At 55.6% G+C, this 18881-nt stretch overlaps 2 protein-coding genes and 1 non-coding gene across 7 annotated transcripts in view; all 3 read right to left on the reverse strand.

The window, feature by feature from the left end:
- Nucleotides 1–473: 473 nt before the first annotated feature.
- Nucleotides 474–9756, reverse strand: Dapk3 (death associated protein kinase 3). 4 transcript variants are annotated; one of them, XM_008837073.3, is made up of 9 exons: nucleotides 9612–9756; nucleotides 9064–9210; nucleotides 4024–4384; nucleotides 3748–3877; nucleotides 3600–3648; nucleotides 2932–2958; nucleotides 2351–2503; nucleotides 1809–1854; nucleotides 474–1725 (listed from the first exon to the last, which is right to left on the reverse strand). In XM_008837073.3, the coding sequence occupies exons 2-9, from the start codon at nucleotides 9123–9125 to the stop codon at nucleotides 1189–1191; spliced, it is 1365 nt and encodes a 454-aa protein (XP_008835295.1). In that variant the 5' UTR covers nucleotides 9126–9210; nucleotides 9612–9756; the 3' UTR covers nucleotides 474–1188. The 4 variants fall into 4 exon arrangements, with proteins under 4 accessions (XP_008835295.1, XP_017654654.1, XP_008835296.1 ...); XM_017799165.2 differs by having other exon boundaries at nucleotides 9580–9726; XM_008837074.3 differs by lacking the exon at nucleotides 9612–9756 and adding an exon at nucleotides 9424–9544.
- A 495-nt stretch (nucleotides 9757–10251) lies between these two features.
- Nucleotides 10252–18881, reverse strand: part of Eef2 (eukaryotic translation elongation factor 2) — an 18280-nt gene continuing 9650 nt past the window's right edge. The window contains exons 1-13 of one of the 2 annotated variants that reach the window (XM_008837075.2): nucleotides 16242–16319; nucleotides 14536–14750; nucleotides 13865–14046; nucleotides 13576–13787; nucleotides 13205–13383; nucleotides 13006–13111; nucleotides 12661–12913; nucleotides 12381–12576; nucleotides 12022–12280; nucleotides 11425–11886; nucleotides 11157–11339; nucleotides 10948–11080; nucleotides 10252–10819 (exon numbers count right to left, since the gene is read on the reverse strand). In XM_008837075.2, coding sequence (XP_008835297.1) covers nucleotides 10626–10819; nucleotides 10948–11080; nucleotides 11157–11339; nucleotides 11425–11886; nucleotides 12022–12280; nucleotides 12381–12576; nucleotides 12661–12913; nucleotides 13006–13111; nucleotides 13205–13383; nucleotides 13576–13787; nucleotides 13865–14046; nucleotides 14536–14750; nucleotides 16242–16244 — 2577 coding nt within the window. In that variant the 5' untranslated portion in view covers nucleotides 16245–16319 and the 3' untranslated portion in view covers nucleotides 10252–10625. Of the gene's footprint in view, nucleotides 10820–10947; nucleotides 11081–11156; nucleotides 11340–11424; nucleotides 11887–12021; nucleotides 12281–12380; nucleotides 12577–12660; nucleotides 12914–13005; nucleotides 13112–13204; nucleotides 13384–13575; nucleotides 13788–13864; nucleotides 14047–14535; nucleotides 14751–16241; nucleotides 16530–18881 lie in introns of those variants that run through there. The other variant, XM_029565389.1, reaches the window with a different exon arrangement.
- On the reverse strand, nucleotides 13446–13509 carry LOC115071052. The gene has a single exon (XR_003850155.1). It is a non-coding gene; the product is annotated as a small nucleolar RNA SNORD37 (small nucleolar RNA).

Here is an 18881-nt window from a genome sequence, read left to right on the forward strand (position 1 = left end):
GTTCCCTTCACAGTCCCCAATGGATCCACTTCCTGTCTCTGTAATTCCGTGTGACCTTTTGTGTCTGGGTCTCTCACTGAGCGTGTCCCTGAGGTCCCTCCACACTGTGGCTCGTATCAGCTCCAGCTCCTGTTCGGGGCTGTGTGATAGTGCAGTGAAATCTTGGATTTTACATTTTTAGCAGGTGAATCTTGGATGTGAGACATCTCATTGGAAACAGCTCTGCAGGGAGAAACCAGGGAGCTGGATGTCTGACAGGCCTCTGCCACCCTTAGAGGACTGAGCTGAACTGTGTTTGTCAGTGGTCTTGTGAGGTGGTAGAGGCCCCTGTGACCCAGGACCCACCCAGAGGCCTCTCCTGGGGATGACTGGTGACCTTCAGGTTGCACCCACTGTCCTGAGCACAGCTGGGTAAGAACACACAGGCCATGATGCCTAGTGGTGCTCACTGGGGCCTGAAACACAAGTAGGAACCTGGTGGAAGGCAGCTTTATTCTGGCTTGCACTGAGGACATGTCACACTGGGCTTGCAGGGCATGTGAGGTGTTGCCCCCCACAGGGGACCAGGCCTCATCACAGTCCTGGCCTCAGGCCCTAGAGGAACTCATTGGGGACAGTTCCCTGGTGTGGCACCTAGTGGTGCAAGGTGGTGCTCTGTACAGCTGAGCTACCGGGGTTTGGGGACAGTGGGATGGGTTAGTGATCTAGAGGACAGAGGAATGGGTGACTGGTCCCCATGGTGCTGTCAGGGGCACAGGCCAGAGCTGTGGACCACAGGGAGTGCTGGTGGTGGCAGGGGGACCACTGAGCCTCAAGAGGACAGAGTCCAGCACTGGCCAATGTCACAGACTCCAGTACTCGGGGGCGGGCCTGGTGTCATGTGGCAGCCACTTTTTGTGCAGAGTGGGTATGGGCAGGGTTGGCCAGGGCCACCTTGGCCTGTGAGAGGCCACCTGCCCGCAGGGTGCATCCACAGGCCCAGTAGGGGTGGAGCACAGAGGCAGGGTGGCCGGAAGGTGCGGGCCTGGGGACCCGGGGTGGTTGCATGTGGCTGCGGGTGGCTTTGGGTAGCCGTAGGTCGTTGCCGGTGGCCACGGTGGCCGGCCGCGGCGGGGTGACTGTAGGCGGCTGCAAGTGGCCGTGGTTTCGGGTGCCCAGGGTGGTTGCGGCTGACCCGGCGGGCTCACCCTAGCGCAGCCCGCAGTCCCCGGCCTCCCGCTTCTCCTGCTCCAGCGCCTGCACCAAGTCGCGCACGAAGCGCATCTCGGATGCCAGCTGTGCGGCCAGCGCGTCGTAGCGCTTCTCCAGGCGACCGAGGCGCCATTTGAGGCCGCCGGCGCCCTGCACAGCTGCACGGGCCTCGTCCTGTGCCTGCCGCCGCAGGGCCTCGGAGCGCAGCAACTCCTGCCGCAGGCGCCGCAGGTCACGGCCCAGCCCCGCGCTGCCATCGCGCATGCGCGCCTCCCGCTGCTCCGCTGCCGCCTGCAAAGCCGCCACGTCCTCCCGACAGCGGCTGCGCCCGCGCTGCAGCTCCCGCAGCCCCTCCTCGGCCGCAGCCACCTCCTCCAGCACCTTGGAGAAGCGCTCGAAGCTGGCGTAGCTGTTGTTGGGCGGCATGCTGGAGTGCGACTTGATGGTGTATTCCTTCAGCCGCGTGGTCTTCAGCCGCCGCCGCTCTGGCCGCCGCCCACTGTCCTCGCTGCGCGCCCCACGCCGCCGGATGGCCTGAAGGACAGGCACAGGTTGCAGCAAGGACCCCACCCCACCCTCTGGGACCTGCAGAAACCAGGCACCCAGACGGGTCTCACCTTGATCCAGGAGTGCTCCAGACTCTGGGCGATGGTCATCCTCCTCCTGCCAGACAACACAGTGGGTCACACCTGTCCTGTCCCATGAGCACCCAGTGAGAGACACATGTCCCCATCCCCTTTGACCCCAGTGACACAATACGTCCCTGTTCCCTCTGACCCCAGTGGCACACATGTCCCTTTCCCCTCTGCCCCCCCCTAGTGACACATATGCATCTCTCATCCTGTCTGTGCTTTGGGGAGCTGCACTCGTGTCTCCAGCCCCATCTTCCCATAGGAGAGTGACAGGGGATGGGGCAAAAAGCAAGCATCCCCATCACCCCTCAAGCAGTGCAGGATACCCCACTGCTGATCCCTGGCCCTCTGAAGCCAGTAAGTTCAGCAGGGGGAGCCACGAGGATCAGAGTTTGAAAGCCAGTTTGGGCTACGTAAGACACTATCTAAAAAAATGAACAAATGGAGTGACCTGAACCACAGTCCCCACAGTCCCAGCCACGCCCCCCATCCCTCATGCACCCCATGCCCCTGCCCTGCACCCCTACTTGGGGTCTTTGACAAGCAGCCTGCGGATGAAGTCCTTGGCCAACTCGCTGGTGCTGCTGAAGTATTCCTCGTCGAAGTCGTAGTTCACAGCTGAGATGTTGGTCAGTGTCTCCTGCTTGGTCTCACCCAGGAACGGAGATGCCCCACTCAGGCTGCAGGGGACATAGGGCTGAATGATGGTGGCCACTGGTGGCCATGGGAAGCTACTGCAGACTCCTCCCTCATATCGCCAGTCAAGTGGTGCAAGGTGACCACCACAGGCCACAAGGAGGAGGAAAGGATGACTCGAGTCTCTGCCCACCCACCCCAAAAACATCCAGCAAAGGGACCACCATCTGCTGAGCTTAGAGGTGACAGTGAGGGGCTGGGGGCGTGGCTCAGGGTAGAATGACAGCCTAGAGTCCCCAGTGAGGGACTGGGGGCGTGGCTCAGGGTAGAGTGACAGCCTAGAGTCCCCAGTGAGGGACTGGGGGCGTGGCTCAGGGTAGAGTGACAGCCTAGAATCCCCAGTGAGGGGCTGGGGGTATGGATGCCTCTAGGCAGGTAGGGATGGATGATGGGGTCCACCCCAAGAACTTACAGAATGTAGGTGATCACCCCAATGCTCCTGCAGGAAACAAGAGATAGGTCAGTGCAGCACTGGCAGCACCTGTGCCCAGAACCCAGGGCCTCCTCTAGAGGACCATGGGGCCTAGAGGTCTGGTCAGGGTCAAGCACAGGGAAGCTGAGGTAGGACGGCAGGTTGATGGGATCTCGGGGGCGGCCCTGGCCTGTCACATCTTGACCCACCCTGGCTCTGGGCAGTCCCTGTCCTCTGAGTTCTAAGACTCCCCCCCACCCCAAGAGCTGTCACCTACACAGCATGGGCTTGGCCGCCTGCAGAGCTCATGCCACCCTGGGCTGGGGGGTAAGTGAAGCCCCGACCCTGCTCTGCACCTCTGTGGGATGGGGCCCCTCCAAGGATGAGAGGGGCCTCATCTCTCCTCCTGCCCAGCCATCCACGTCCCATACCCTCTCCAGCTGTCCAACCTTGGTCCCAGCTCACAGGTGGAAGAGAGCTCAGGGAGCACAGAGCACAGTGGAGACAGCAGGTGGAAGACAAGAGAGGGCATGGGGAGCACAAGGCACACTTGGGGTCACAGCATGGATGGGGAAGATGTTGGGAGCATATTGGGGACAGCAGGTGGAGAATGGGGAGGGTGTGGGGAGCGTGGGGCAGGCTGAGGCCCTGTCCCTGACTTTACTCACCACATATCAGCCTCCAGGCCCAGTGGCTCATAGTTGACAATCTCGGGGGCTGTGGGGACAGGGCAGGGGTGGCAGGGTCAGGCTGAGGGGTGCAGAACAGCTAGCCCCACCCGCCAGTGTCCCCCTCCCCCCAGCCCTGTAGTCTCACCTACGAACTCTGGTGTGCCAAAAATGTTCTTGAACTCATTGCCAGCCTCAATCTTGTGTGCGATGCCAAAGTCAATGAGTTTGATGCGCGGGCTGGCAGCATGCTTGTCCAGCAGCATGATGTTCTCGGGCTGGGGGGGGTGTTGTATGAAAGGGTAAGGGGTGAATGGGGTGGGGTACAGAGGGCTCGGTGTGCAGGGTGAGGCAGGTGCAGGATGAGCCAGGGTGAGCCTGGAAGATGAGGGACCCCCCTCCATCCTCCGCTGGCTGCACCCACCTTCAGGTCAAAGTGGGCGATACGCTTGGAGTGCAGGTAGTGGACTCCATCAAGGATCTGCTTGAGGAACTGCGTGGCCTCATCCTCAGTCAGCGACTCCTTCTCGGCCAGGAAATCGAAGAGCTCACCACCCGACACCAGCTCCAGGATCAGTACCACATCTGTCTTGTTCTCAAACACATCGTGCAGAGTGATAATGTTGGGGTGGCGGATCTCGCGCAGGATGCTCACCTCCCGCTCAATCTCCTCCCGGCTCACGCCACGCCGGCTAGATGACAGGCGCCGCTTCTTGATGAACTTGGCCGCATACTCCCTGCCTGTTGTCTTCTGCCGGCATTTGCGCACGATGGCGAACTGACCACTGCAGGGGACAGGGGGATGCTCAGTACCTGGGCACTGTCTATCCCCAAATGGTGGGATGCCAGTGTGAAACAGGAGAGCAGCTGCCAGGTGTTTCTACAGCAGTAGAGTTGCCCCATGACCCACACTGGGGGAAATGCCCTGGGGGAAGTGCTCACTTGAGTGTGCAAGCCAAGCATGCTCATGCATGCCTTCAATCCCATCACTCAGGAGGCAGAGGCAGGGGGATCTCTATAAAAGATCCGGCTCAGCCTGATCTACATAGTGAGTTCCAGGCCAGCTGGGACTACAGGGAGACCCTGTCTCAAAAAACAAGGTGGAGGGATTGGACAGATGGCTCAGCGGTTAAGAGCACTGGCTGGTCCTGCAGAAGACCCAGGTTCAAATCCCAGCACCCACACGGCAGCCAACAATCCTCCATAACTCCAGTTCTAGGGGATCTGACAAAAATAAAAAAACAAAACAAAACAAAACAAAAAAAAACCCAACACCTCAACTTCTGCCCTCTGCACATACATAATGACACATTGGCCCCCACCCGTCACCCCAGCACCTGGGAGATGGAGGCAGGAGGATCAGGAGCTCAGGGTCATCCTTGTCAGCAGACAGTTCAAGACCAGCCTGGGCTATGTGAGAGCTTGTCTCAAAAACATGGAGCTGGCAAAAGGGTTCAGCAGGTAGAAGCTTGCTGCTAAGCTTGAGAACCTCAGTTTGATCCCCAGGAAACCCACATGCTGGAAGAACTGACTGCAAGTTGTCCTCTGACATCCATGGCACATACACACATACAGAGAGCACGCTGTTCACCACATCCACCGAGCCCAGGGACGGCCCAGGGCTGGTAGCCAGGCCCTCAGAGAGACTGAGGTGTGCTGGGGACAGGGCTGCGCTCCCTCTAGCTCAGTAGTGGCCCTTCTGAGGATGTGCCAGTTTCCCTGAACATCTGAGATGCAGCTGTGAGCAGGACATGACATGGAGGAGGGCTCAGGGATGAGCTGCTGAGGCAGGTGCCACTGTCACCCACACTTCAGATGAGAGGAGCCAGCCAGGGCCGCAAAGATGGAGGTAATCATGGAGCTGGGGCCTTCCCCACAGGCCAGGTGCCACTCACAGAACATGGAGCAGATCCTAGGCTCTCAGCCCCCCGACAGAAGCCAGAGGGTGTGTGTGTGTGTGTGTATGTGTGTGTGTGTGTGTATGTGTGTTGTGTATGAGAGAGAGAGAAGACTGAGTTTCACATACACCAAGGGAAGTGTTTCTTCACCAAGTTACATTTTTTGTTTACATTCTGATCTTGTTTTTTGTAGGGACAGGTTCTCCTGTAGCCCTGACTGGTCTGGAATTGGCTATGTAGTTGAGGCTGACGAACTCCTGATCCTTCTGCCTCCACTTGGGATGGCAGGCCCCCCCACCCAGACCCTGTCTGCTTATTTGGCCTATTAAAACAAAGAATTGGAGCTGGGGCTAGAGAGATGGCTCAGTGGTTAAGAGCACTAGCTTCTCTTGCAGAGAACCCAAGTTAGATTTCCATAACTCACACACATAAAATTTAAAGAAAACCTTTTTTTTTTGGGGGGGGGGTCTTTTTTAGACAGGGTTTCCCTGTAGCCTCAGCTGCCCTGGAGCTCACTATGTAGACCCGGCTGGCCTTGAACTCACAGAGATCCGCCTGCCTCTGCCTCCCGAGTGCTGGGATTAAAGGCGTGTACCACCATTTAGAAATACAAAAACCAGGATGCTAAGGAGACAGCCCAGTGGGTAAAGTACCATGAGGGTCTGTGTTTGATTCCCAGAATGCACATGAAAAGCCGGGTGTGGTGGGGTGTATTTGTCAACCTAGCATGGGGAGATGGAGACGGGCTCCCTGGGCAGACAGCTTAGCTGAATCAGCAAGCTCCAGGTTCAGTGAGAGACCTTTTCTCTAAAATAATATGTTGGAGAGCAACTGAGTAAGATGGACACCCAGACAAGTACTCACACACACACAAAATAGACAAATAGCCAGGTGTGATGGCACTTACCCATGATCCCAGTACTAAGGAGGCAGAGACTGGTGAGTCTCTCTGTGAGATTGTGCCTAGCCTGGGCTACATTGGGAGTTCCAGACCAGCTGGGGCTACAGGGAGATCCTGTCTCAACAAAAAAAAAAAAAAAAAAAAAGGGAGCCTGGAGTGGTTAAGAGCACTGGCTGCTCTTGCAGAGGTCCTGGGTTCAGTTCCCAGCACCCACATGGCGGCTAACAACCACCTGTAACTCCAGGTCCATGGGATCCAACACCGTCTTTTGGCCTCTGCAAGCATTGTACAACATGCATGCATTTACACTCAAACACATAGTAAAAATAAGTTAATTTAAAAATTTAAATAACGAGGGGCTGGAGAGATGGCTCAGCAGTTAAGAACACTGGCTGTTCTTGCAGAAGTCCCAGGTTCGAATCCCAGCACCCACATGGCAGCTAACAACCAACTGTAACTCCAGTCCCAGAGGATCCCACAGCCTCTTCTGTCCACCATGGGCATGGCACGACATGGGTGCACTTACCTACATGCAGGCAATATATGCATACACGTAAAATATTTTTTAATTTAAATAACAAAAGGTTAAAAAATATTAGTAACAGGGCGGGAGAGATGGCTCAGCAGTTAATAGCACTGACTGCTTTTACAGAGGACTCGGGTTCGATTCCCAGCACCCACATGGAACTCACTATGTAGACCAGGCTGGCCTTGAACTCACATGGTGGCTACAAACTATCCTTAACTCCAGTTCCAGGGGAATCCAAAGCCATCTTCTGACCTCCGAGGCATTGCACGACACGGATGCACTCACATACATGCAGGCAATACACCCATACACATAAAATTAAAAAAAAATACATAAAACAAAAATAAACAAACATATACAAACCCCAGACTAGTGGTGAGAGTGTACCTCAGTGGTGCCTGTGCCTAGCAGGTGCCCTGCCCTGGGGGCCTTCTCTGGCATTAAAACCACATTTATAATAAAGTATAGATATCAGCTTGCAGGAGTTAGACACAAAAACCTCACCATTAGTCCATTCTAGGCCTTGAGCTCTAGGCCTTGAGCAGAAGACTGTGTTGTTCCGGGAGTCCTGGAACCATCCTTAAGGCTTGACTCCATGTGGATAATTATCCTGATTTTTGTTTTTTTTTGATGTGTGCAGATATACCTTAGGAGCTGTCCCTGGTCACTCCAACTCTGTGTCGTTTTTTGTTTTTTGGTATTTTAAAAATATTTTATTATTTTTATCTTATGTGTATGTGTGTATTGCCTGCATGTAGGTAAGTGCACCCGTGTTGTACAATGCCCATGGAGGACAGAAGAGGCTGTCGGATCCCCTGGAACTGGAGTTAGGACAGCTGTTAGCTGCCATGTGGGTGCTGGGATTTGAACCAGGGTCTTCTGCAAGAACAACCAGTGTTCTTAACTGCTGAGCCATCTCTCCAGCCACCAACCCTGTGTTTTTAACATAGTGTCTCTCACTGAACCTGGACCTTGCTGATGAGCCAAGGCTGTGTGGCCAGCAAACCTGGCATCCTGTCTCTGCCTCTCCATCACTGAAGTGACAGGTGTGGGTGACCTTGCCTGGATGTAAGGGACAACTGGGGACCCAGTTGTCCTGCTGGCTTTCTCAGAAGGTGCTTTAGCATTCAAGGTGTCTCTGAAGCCCTGGGGAAATTTCCTTACTTCTGCTCAAAGCTGCTCCTGGTGATTCTCACAGTCAAAGCCTGAGAGTTTGGAGGCAGGCTAGTGCAGGAAATTCCAGAAGGACGCAGGTCAGGGTGCCAGAGGAGGTCCCTACAACTCTCCCTGGCCTGCTTATTTACATTCTATATTGGTGACATCATTGGGCGGGCCATGAGGCTTGGGAAAGGCTGGCCAGGGTGAGAACTCACCAAATAAGGTCTGAGGCTCCAGGTGAGGTTGGGCCTGGCTGGGGCAGGAGAGGAGGAGCCGAAAGCCTACACAGGCAGGAGAGCCAGCCAGGGGAGAACCCAGCTTTCTACTAGGAACAGACTGTCAACCCAGGCAGGAAAAGATCTCCTTAACCAGGCAAAACTGGGGGGACTCAAGTGCCCCCACAACAAGAGAACTAAGGAGAAGGGGACCTTCCAAGGTCAGAAAGAACTCAGCACGTCCTATGCTGTGGTGCACACCTGTCACCCCAGGAGACTTCCAAGAGTTCAAGGCCAAAGTTCAAGGCCTGGGCCTGTGGGATGGCTCAGAGGACAAATGTGCTTGCTGCCAAGCCTGAGGACCTGAGTTCAATCTCCAGGACCCACATGGTGGAAGGCAAGAATTGACTTCTGCAAGTTGCCATTTGCGATACACACACACACACACACAGAGTAAAATGAAATGAAACTTAAAAAGTTCAAGGCTAGTCAGGGTAACATGAGACCCCATCTCAAAAATAAAGCCAGGCCTTTAATCCCAGCATTCAGGACCCAGAGGCAGGCAAACCTCTGAGATTGAGTCTCTGGCTCTGTAGCAATGGTGGGGTTCAAGTATTCAGGGTCTCTCCCCCTAGCACACAATGGTGCATCAGAGAACAGGAACCCAGGGGGCCACGGCTGTCTGGGGATCTATAACTCAACATATGACAGTGACAAAGGACAGGACAGGGGTGAACACAGCGACCTCTTGAAAGCTACTCACCTGCCCAACTCCTCTCCCATCTCATAGTGCTCCTCTACATCTTCCTGCCTGAACGTGGACATGGTGGCTGGCCAGCCTTCCAGAAGCTTCTGCCCCAAGGAGACCTCTGCAACGTCACTCTGGGCACAGCGGAGCTAGGGGAAAACACTGGGGAGGAAAAGAGGGAAGTGACAATACTGATCCCCCTGCTCCTGGGGGAATGCAGGGACCTTACTCCTAGTCCTTCGCCTTACTCCCCCAAAACCTGTATTGGCCAGCTGAGGCAGGAGGATTGCCACGAGTTTCAGGTCAGCCTGAGCTGCATGTCACCCGCTTTTGTGACTCCGCAACAGTCTCAGGCTGGCTGGCCAGCTTCCTCACCTGTCAATCATGCCCATCCACATCCCTGACGGCACCAGTACCCCAGCCCCCACGCATGCGCAGTGGCTCTCCCCTAGGGGTTCGTGTCTTCCTGGCTGGCGTGTCATGGACCTCCCTCCTTGGATCCCGCCCTCCCCGCATCCCAGCGAGACCCACAACACGCTGCTCCGGTCGCAGCCCGTCCGCACCGTCCACAATCCGGGAGTCCCCGCCAGGCTGCCTGGGCAGCCGCCGCGATCTCCGGTGAGCATAGAGGAGCGTGTACGCATGCGCCGGTCGCAGAGCCCGGAAGGCCGGCTGTATCCCGCCCCTCCGAGACCGGAAGATAGCGTTTATTGCTGGTGGCCCCACCCCTGGAGCAGGAAACCGCAGCAGATTGGACGCCCTGACGCAACCGGCAAACAGGAAACTCGCACGCTTTGGTCCCGTCAAAGCCGGAAACCAGCAGGTCCCTGGCGTCCAACCTCGGCGGGATGGAGCAATTAGCAGATGCGGGCGCAGGCTCCCAAGGCTGGACCTGGCCGCCGATCGAAACCGGAAGCCGAGTGATCGGGGACAGGGGAGGCTGCGCCAGGGAAGACAGGGCACGCTGTAGGCCAATCAGCGCAGTGCTGGGCAGGCCATTGGTCAGGGCCCAAGGCCACCCCTACTAAACCCAGCTACCATGCAGGGATGTGACCCCACCCTGGGCTAGTGTTTATTCTTTAACAGGAACCCGTTTCTAACCCAGGCCGGCCACTACCCCCTCCAAAGCTGGGAACGACTTGGCCTCCCCCCTCACTCCGGCCCCTTCTACCCACACAACACCCCTAGGCAGGACAGGGGAGGTGGGAGAGTGCAGCAAAACGTTTATTACTCAGCAGAGGGCTGGGGCTCCACCCAGCTGTTCCCTTCTGGGGAGCTCCATTAGGAGGTGGATCCACACAAACCTCTGAATGTATTTATTTAGACTTTTGGACATGTTTCCCTCTGAAAATGATAAGAGCACTGTGTCACACCTGTGCCCACCCCACAGCCCACCAGTCCCTGTGAAGGGTGATCCACTGCCTCGGAACTCCGAAATAAATAGAATTGCCGTTAGGTAGCATTGGATCATGGCACAGAGGGGCTCGGCAGCCTCGGGTGGGTGGCATTGTGGGGACAGTCTCAGGTGAGAGTTGGTGGGCACAGTCAAGAGTGGAGCCAGGCTAGGAGTTGGCCGCCTACAGTTTGTCCAGGAAGTTGTCCAGGGCAGGGATGCCCTCCTTCAGGCCTTTGCGCTTGCGTGTTTCCGCCACCACCTGACTGGGGCGGCTGCTGTTGTCAAAAGGATCTCCAGGGAGGATCTGCCAGTGGTCAAACACACATTGCGGGAATGCCTGGCCACCTGTGTTGGAGCGCAGGTCAGCGGTGAAACCTAGGTATGAGCAGACAAGAGGCTTAGTTCAGCCCTGGTGTCTGACCTGGTCACCCCTGCTTGCTGCTGCTCAAAGACACACTCGCTTGTCCTCTTCTCACCCCAAGCAACCACAGCCACTCACTCACCAAAGGACTCGTTGACAGGCAGGTAAGCCTTGACCACGAACATGGGGGTGCCGGCCACCTGAGACTCCTCAAACACATGGCCCCGCTTCCTGTTTAGAACACCATAGATGCCACCGACCACCTGCTCAGGACACTAAAAAGGGACAAAGCTGTGAGCAGAGAGCTAGGCAGGAAGGACTAGAGGGCAGCCCAAGAGGACCAGGCCTCACCTGGATCTCCACCAGGTAGATGGGCTCCATGAGGCGGGGCTGCGCAGTCAGCACACTGGCATAGAGGCAGCGGCGGGCTGTGGGGATGATCTGGCCACCACCACGGTGGATGGCATCAGCATGCAGGGTCACATCATGGACATCGAAACGCACACCACGCATGTTCTCCTCACAGAGTGCACCCTGGGGAGAGTGAGCAGTTGGAGGACTGTAACTGTCTAGCCCCCGCCCAGGATGGTGCCCACCAAGCCATCTCCTGAGAGCTCACCTCCTTGGTGGCCCACTGGAACCCGGCCACCACACTGTCCTTGATTTCATTGAGGTATTGCACACCCTTGGTGATGTCAGTGAGGATGTTGGGGCCAGTGCCATCGGGCCCAAAGCACCAGATCTTGCGGGCCTCAGCCACATCCCACTCATACTTCTCAGCCAGGTAGCGAGCCCGAGCCTTGAGCTCCTGGCGGGCGGACACCTCGCCCTTGTCGATGTCCTCAGCAAGGCCATCAGGGAAGGGCCTGGCCTTCATATACAGCCTGTTGTGTTTGTTGGGAGATTTGGACAGGCACAGCACGTTTGACTCCTCACTCACTGTCTCACGGTATGACACCACAGGGTCCGACTTCTTGATGGGGATGCAGGCGTGGTCCTCCTCTAGGTCCTTGAGACATATCTCCAGATGCAGCTCACCTGCACCTGCAATAATGTGCTCACCAGACTCCTCGATGATACACTGTGGGGAGGACAAAGTCAATCAGTGCCAATCCTGGTGCTCACGCACCCCGAGCCTCCTTGGCCAAGGTGGTGAGCACTGAAGGATGGCAGTGTGGTACCAGCCTGTTGACCCCTTGCAGCACACAGGACGCACCTGCACCATGGGGTCCGACTTGGCCAGCCGCTTGAGCCCCTCGACCAGCTTTGGCAGATCAGCTGGGTTTTTTGCCTCCACAGCCACCCGGACGACAGGGCTGACACTGAACTTCATCACACGCATGTTGTGGGCATGCTCGAAGGTGGTGATTGTGCCTGTCTTCACCAGAAACTGGTCCACACCCACAAGCCCCACGATGTTGCCACAGGGCACATCCTCAATAGGCTCCACGTAGCGGCCCATCATCAGAATGGTTCTGGAGACAGGCCATTATTAGTGTAGCTCAGCCAGGCCCCTGTGCACACTGAGCCACTGCCTTCTGGGTGTGCCCTGCCCCTGTCCTCTCCCCCCGTCACCTCTGGATGGGCTTCAGGTACAGGTCCTCCTTCTTCCCTGGAGTGTAATTGGGGCCCATGATGCGGACCTTCAAGCCAGTGGACACCACACCGGAGAACACACGGCCAAAGGCATAGAAGCGCCCCTTGTCAGAAGTTGGCACCATCTTGGAGATGTACATCATCAAGGGTCCTTTGGGGTCACAGCTTTTGATGCCTGAAGCAAAGAGCACACCCCAATGTTACCCTCACATTGAGGCCAGGAACCCTGGGGCTGGGTATGGCAGGTGTGGGCACCCACCCATGGCAGCCTCGTCATCAGGCGGCCCCTCGTAGAGCAGCTCGCAGCGGTATTTCTGTGCTGTGACTGGTGAGGGCAGGTGGATGGTGATCATCTGCAGCAGCGCATCCCCAGCCGGCAGCCAGCGACGCATCACAGCCTTTAGCAGCGGCTTGCCCTCCTTGCCCTTGTCCTCGCTGTCCAGCTTGATGTCCAGCTTCTCAATCAGCTTGGCAGTCTCCTCCTTTTTGAAGTTCATGATGGCATCGAAAACCTGTGTAAGGAAGAATGGGTGAGCATGCGAGGCAGGTATTCCAGACAGGAGGGGACCACTGACACCCACACACCACCCAACCCAGCAGGCACCTTGAAGATAGGGTCAAGGATGAGCTGGCAGAAGGTTCTGGGCAGCTTCTTTCCGTCAGGGCTGTTGGCGTTCTTGCTGAACTTGCCATTTGCTGGGTCGAAGTACCTGGAAGGTGGGGAGTAGAGAAGCCTGACAGTGAGGCGCCAGGCCATGTCGCCACTCACGGGATGCTCAGGCAGCATCCACACCCCCACTTACCGGTCCCCCCACAGCCTCTTCATCATATCCTCTACTTTCTTGGCGCGTTCAGCCGGCCCTAGCTGGCCCTCGCCCTTGGCAGCAAACTTGGCCACATACATCTCTGCAAACTGCTTCAAGGTGAAGGCCCAGCCATGCAGGCCAGAGCCAAAGCCCACTGTGCCCAGGACAGGGTCGATCTGCAGAGATAGCAGCCGTGAGCTGGGGACCAGGCACACAGGCCCAAGTCCCCAGGTCCCAAGATCAGACTCTGAGTTTCTTCAGCAGACATCAGGTCAAAGTGAAGAATTTCCGTCATCACATGTGGGGCTTCAGGGTTCCAGCACACTCCCCCCACCCCCCAGCTCCATCCCCAGGTAGCACCAACACACCATGATGTTGCCCATGGGTCCACTCTCGCCCTCGCCGTAGGTGGAGATGATGACATTTACATTCTCCACAATGCGCTGGAAGGTCTGGTAGAGCTCCTCAGGCTCCAGCTGCAGCTCGAGCAGTGCACGGTCCATCTTGTTCATCATCAGCACAGGCTTGATGCGCTCAGCAATGGCCTGTCGCAGCACCGTCTCTGTCTGTACACACACTCCTGCACACAGGGACAGGGTCACAGCAATGTACCCACCCACAGCCCCACCTCCAGCCCACGGCGAGGCCAAGACCTACCAGACACGCAGTCCACCACCACCAGGGCGCCATCTGTGACTCGCAGGGCAGCCGTCACCTCTGAGGAAAAGTCCACATGGCCTGGGGAGTCGATGAGGTTGATGAGGAAGCCTGACCCATCCTTGCTCTGCTTGATGAAGTTCAGGTCGTTCTCTGACAGCTCGTAGAACAGCGAGATCGCGCTGGGGATGGAGGCTGTCAGCACCCAGAGGCCAGCAGGGACCCAGATCCAGCCCTGCTGTCAACCCTGCCTGCCTCTCCATAGGAGACCAGTGCCCCTCATCCCCACACTGCCTGCCAGTCATGCCTGTTCCCAGGACCCACAGTAGCAGTGACTGGCAGGTTGACCCACAACTGTCATGCCCACATCCAGAGCAAGGTGGGAGAACCTGGACCTATCAAACACTCAACAAAACCTCAAACAAAATGTGTCTGAATTGACAATCACAAGAAGTAGCGGCTCAGGATGGTACCTGTCACCCCAGTCTCCATATACTGGGGCAGGATAATGAGGAGTCCAAGGCCAACCTGGGCAACATGAGTCCCTATCTCCATCCACTAGATGGTGGCACCGCTAGATGCCAGTAGCAGCAGCCCAGATGTGACAGTCCCTTGGGTGGGAAGGGGGACCTAGCAATGCCGAGTGTGAGCACCCCTCCAACCCTGCTTACGTGGACTTGATGGTGATGCATCGTTCCTGCTCGTCCTTGCGGGTGTCTGTGAAGCGCGTCTCCCCAGCACGTGCAGAGGCAATGATGCCTGCCTTACACACCAGCGAGTCTGTCAGTGTGGACTTGCCATGGTCTACGTGTGCAATGACAGACATATTCCGGATGTTGGCCTTCTTGTCCATGATGGCTCGGATCTGATCCACCGTGAAGTTCACCTACCGGGGGAGGGGTCACTGGGCATCCTGGAAGCAGCTTGGCAGGTGGCACCAGGGGCCATGCAGTCCGTCTGCCCATGCAGTGCTCCAACCACTGGAGACTGTGACTATCACAAGGGACACTGAGTCCCAACCTGGTGACTCATGATGGAAAGTCCAGCAAAGGATCAAGAGTCCATGGCCAGCCAGTTACAGAGGTCAAGTGCAGCCTGACCTACCAGACCCCATCTCAAAACAAACCAAAAAAAGAACATCAAACTATCCTAGTGCGCACAGTGGTACACACCTGTCATCAGAGGATCAAGAGTGTGGGGCAAGCCTGGGCTCCATGAGATCCCACCTCAAACCCAACAAAACTGTCTGGATTGGCAATCGGAAAAGGTGCCATCGCCTGTCATGCCAGCCCTCAGAAATACAGGAAGCTGAAGAACCCAAGGACAGTCTGGGATACATGAGACCTTATCTCAAACCAAAGTCACAATGCACCAAACTCAGGACCTGTGGGGGGGGGGGGTGATGAACACCTTTAATCCTGGCACTGGAGGTAGAAGCAGGGGCTCTCTGAGTTCCAGGACAGTCTAACCTAAATAGGGAGTTTCAGGAAAGGATGGGCTTACACATTGGTTCCCTCTCCCAAACCAAATTAAAACAGTGTATCAAACTGCGACTCTGAACCAGATCTGTCATTCCAACAGGGAGACCGACTGAGGCAGGAGGACGACTTTCACTCCAGCCTGAGACACACAGCAAGACCCGGATCAAAACCAAATTGATCTAGAACTGACCACCCACCCAGAAAGCGGGGTGACTACTGGACACTCCTTACCAACGAGAGCAAGGGGGTGGGCAAAACTTCCAGAAGACACCAGCTTTCCCCAGTTATAACTCTAAATCCAAGACCAAACTCCAATAGGCGGGTGCGACCAGACTGGGCTACTGCACTCCACGAAATCCCAAAGGACCCCGGGAACCATACGGCACATACTACATCCAAAGGCTCCCCGTGTGCTCCAAGAAGTAAAGATCGAGAGATCACGTGCAGGCATATCGTCTGGAGGTGACCCTTCGGAGACTGGAGGTACTTTTCTACAGCTCGTTACGTAAGATGGTCTTCCCGATCGGCTTCCCACACAGAGGGTCACCATCCACAGCGCTGCCACCGCAGCCACATCAGCAGGCTCCACCCCCTCCCATGGCCACTTCCACCCCAGGGTCCAGCCAGGACTTCACTCCAAGGCAAGGAACACCAGAGGTGCAAGGGGAACCACAAATCGCGCAGAAAGGGCGCAGCTAAGTACAAAGCACCAAGAGCGCGGCGCTGCCAGGCGCACAGACATGGCGGCGGCCGCCGGCCCCAATACGTCCGCGCTCAGTCCGGCCGCGGCCGCCATGTCTCCTCCCCGTCCGCCTCGGCGCGTCCCCTCCGCTGTCTCACAGAACTCCGAGACCTCATCTCCATCCCCAGCCTCCGAGCGCGCCGCGGACACTCACCATGGTAGCGGATGTCGGTGGATTCTCCCGAGCAAAAGCGAAAGGCAAGAACCGCCAACGATGGCGGCGACGGCGGCGGAAGAGACCGCTGACGTCAACGCCCAGGCATTTTATAGGGCGGCGCCGGTTGCGCGTATCACGTGATGGTGCGCACGGGGGTGGAGCGGGGCGATGTTCCTGTGCGCATGCGCGGTAGTGATGTGCCGATTTAACCCCCGAAGCGCGGCCTTGGGCACTGTTACCTGGTTCCTTCTGCTCTGTGCGAGGATCCCAGCTCTGGTTTGGGAGCTGAAACGCATCAAGATCTAGTAAGGAGGATGTGCAAAAGGCCAAGTGGCTCTACGGAAAAAGACTTGGAAAAGCGGACAGGATCCCGTGGGTTGAGCAAATGTCCAGTTTCCTGGGTTTAAGTTCGTTATGTAATCTGACACCTCAGGCGAAACCTAAAGAAAGTCATTTTGGGGGCCGCTTTGTTCTATTTTTGCCACTACTTACCCATATTTTTCTTTTTTTTTTTAAGTCTTTTTGAGAGAGGGTCTCTCTGTAGCGCCAGATGGACTGGAACTCGCTGTGTAGACCAGGCTGGCCTGGAACTCACAAAGAGAGTGCTGGGAGTAAAGGTGTGCACTACCATGCCTGGCTTAGGTGTATTTTTCCTGACACTTGACAGGGTCTCATGTAGCTCAGGCTAGCCTCCATCTCAATATATAGCCCAGTATGGCTTGAACTTGTATTCCTGCTCCTTCTGCCTTCATCTCCAGGGCTGGAATAAGAAGTGTGGAACATTATGCCTGGTTTAAGAGGTTGGGGATGAAGTCAGGGCTTCGTGCCACTCAGCCAAAGCCTTAGCCCTCTTCTGTGTAATTATTTATAAATGAAAGCTTTTTAAAATATTTTATTTTTTCCTTATGTGTTTGAGTGTATTGTCTGCATGTAGGTAAGTGCATCCGTGTTGTGCAATGCGTGCTGAGGACAGAAGAGGCTGTCGGATCCCCTGGAACTGGAGTTACCGATAGTTGTTAGCTGCCATGTGGGTGCTGGGATTCGAACCCGGGTCTTCTATAAGAACAATCAGTGTTCTTAACCGCTGAGCCATCTCTCCAGCCCCTAAATGAAAGCTTTTTAATTTGGGGGAAGGGTCTTTTGTTGTCTCAGCTAGGCTTGAACTCCTGATACTCTTTCCTCTATGGATGCAGCAGTAATTTAAAAATAAAAACAAAAACACCTTATGGAGCTAGGTATGGTGACACACACCTGTCATCCCAGCACCCTGGAGATGAAGGGAGGAAGAGCAGGAGTTCAAGGTCATCATTGACTACATACTGAATTCAAGGCCACCCTGGGCTACTTGAGACCCTGGCTCAAAACAAACAAAAAGCCCGACATTTCTTGGATTTGTCTCAGTCTGCTCATATTTATTAGTTTGTTCTTCTGTTTGGGCGGGGAGCGTTTTTAAAAACATGATCTCATTCTGTATCCCATCACTCCTGAGTGCTGAGATGGAAGGCTACCCCCCCCACCCCCGCTAGCTTCCTTACCTGTAAACCCAGGTGGTATCAGTACAGACAACGGAACTAAATACACGGAAAGGGATTCCCACCGTGCTTGAAACCCAATGCGCAATTCAATTTAGGCATTTTTATCAACAATCACAGCTGCTAATAAGCATCTTAACTGAGAGCCTATTGCCCAGGTTCGCAGGCCAGAGCTTTGCAGACTTTCCTATTGCTGGTCTGCTCCGGCAGGAGGCGCAGAGAGACTGTTGCGCGGTCTGTCCCGATGTGACCCCCCCCCCCCCCCAAGAATTCTTGTGTTTCAGCTCCAAAGCTGCAAAGAACGCACTGCGATTGCACCACAAAATCTTGACTTCTAGATAAGCGTTCGGCTATCTGGACACAGTAGAAACTCACTGTTTTCTGCTTTTTGCACCCATGAATAGCAGTTCTGACTCCTGCAAAAAGAACTCCCTTAGGGAAACAGCCCCACCCCCACCCCTGCACATACAGCCCAGCCCCGGCTCACAAGCTTAAAAATCGAGACACAGGACAGATCTCTTCTTACGCTGGGAGGGGTGTGGGTATTTGCATCCTTAAAAAAAATTAATAAGCCGGGCATGGTGGCACACGCCTTTAATCCCAGCACTTAGGAGGCAGAGGCAGGCGGATCTCTGTGAGTTCAAGGCCAGCCTGGTCTACATAGTGAGTTCCAGGACAGCTGGTGCTACAGGGAGACCATGTCTCAAAAAGACCAAAAAAAAAAATAAAAAATAAAAAATAAATAAATAAAAAGTAATGCTATTTCCAACGTGGGCTCCAACTGGCACACCCCTCCTCTACAGTCGCTGTGCTTTCTGAAACCCAAGGCTCTCCCCTGCCTATGTGGCTCATGATGCTTTTTGTTTATCCTCTCAAAAGCCCGAGGTTGGGGGTGGGAAACCTGACTGAACACTACTAGGCAAGTAATAGCTGCATCACTGAAGGTCGGGGGCTTGGAGCCCGACCAGAAGCAGGGGCGCTGTACCCGATCCTGTACCGCCCACTTTAGAGTTCGTGACTCCATTTATGTTCATTTTACAAGCCGGTGCCTGCACCAGCTGGACAGGAGGTTTCTGGAATTTGGTCCCCTCCCCTCCCCTCCCCC

Source organism: Nannospalax galili, unplaced genomic scaffold (genome assembly GCF_000622305.1).
Source record: "Nannospalax galili isolate Female #2095 unplaced genomic scaffold, S.galili_v1.0 scaffold77, whole genome shotgun sequence".
Classification (NCBI taxonomy): Eukaryota; Metazoa; Chordata; class Mammalia; order Rodentia; family Spalacidae; genus Nannospalax; species Nannospalax galili.

What these genes read in the sequence shown, in the direction of transcription:
- Dapk3 (XM_008837073.3), bottom strand. Translation starts at nt 9,125, where the DNA reads ATGTCCACGTTCAGGCAGGAAGATGTAGAGGAGCACTATGAGATGGGA. An exon ending in GGGGTGATCACCTACATTCT is followed by an intron (nt 2,504 to 2,931) that starts GTAAGTTCTTGG and finishes TGTCCCCTGCAG; the next exon opens with CCTGAGTGGGGCATCTCCGT. An exon ending in CTGCTTGTCAAAGACCCCAA is followed by an intron (nt 1,855 to 2,350) that starts GTAGGGGTGCAG and finishes GTTGTCTGGCAG; the next exon opens with GAGGAGGATGACCATCGCCC.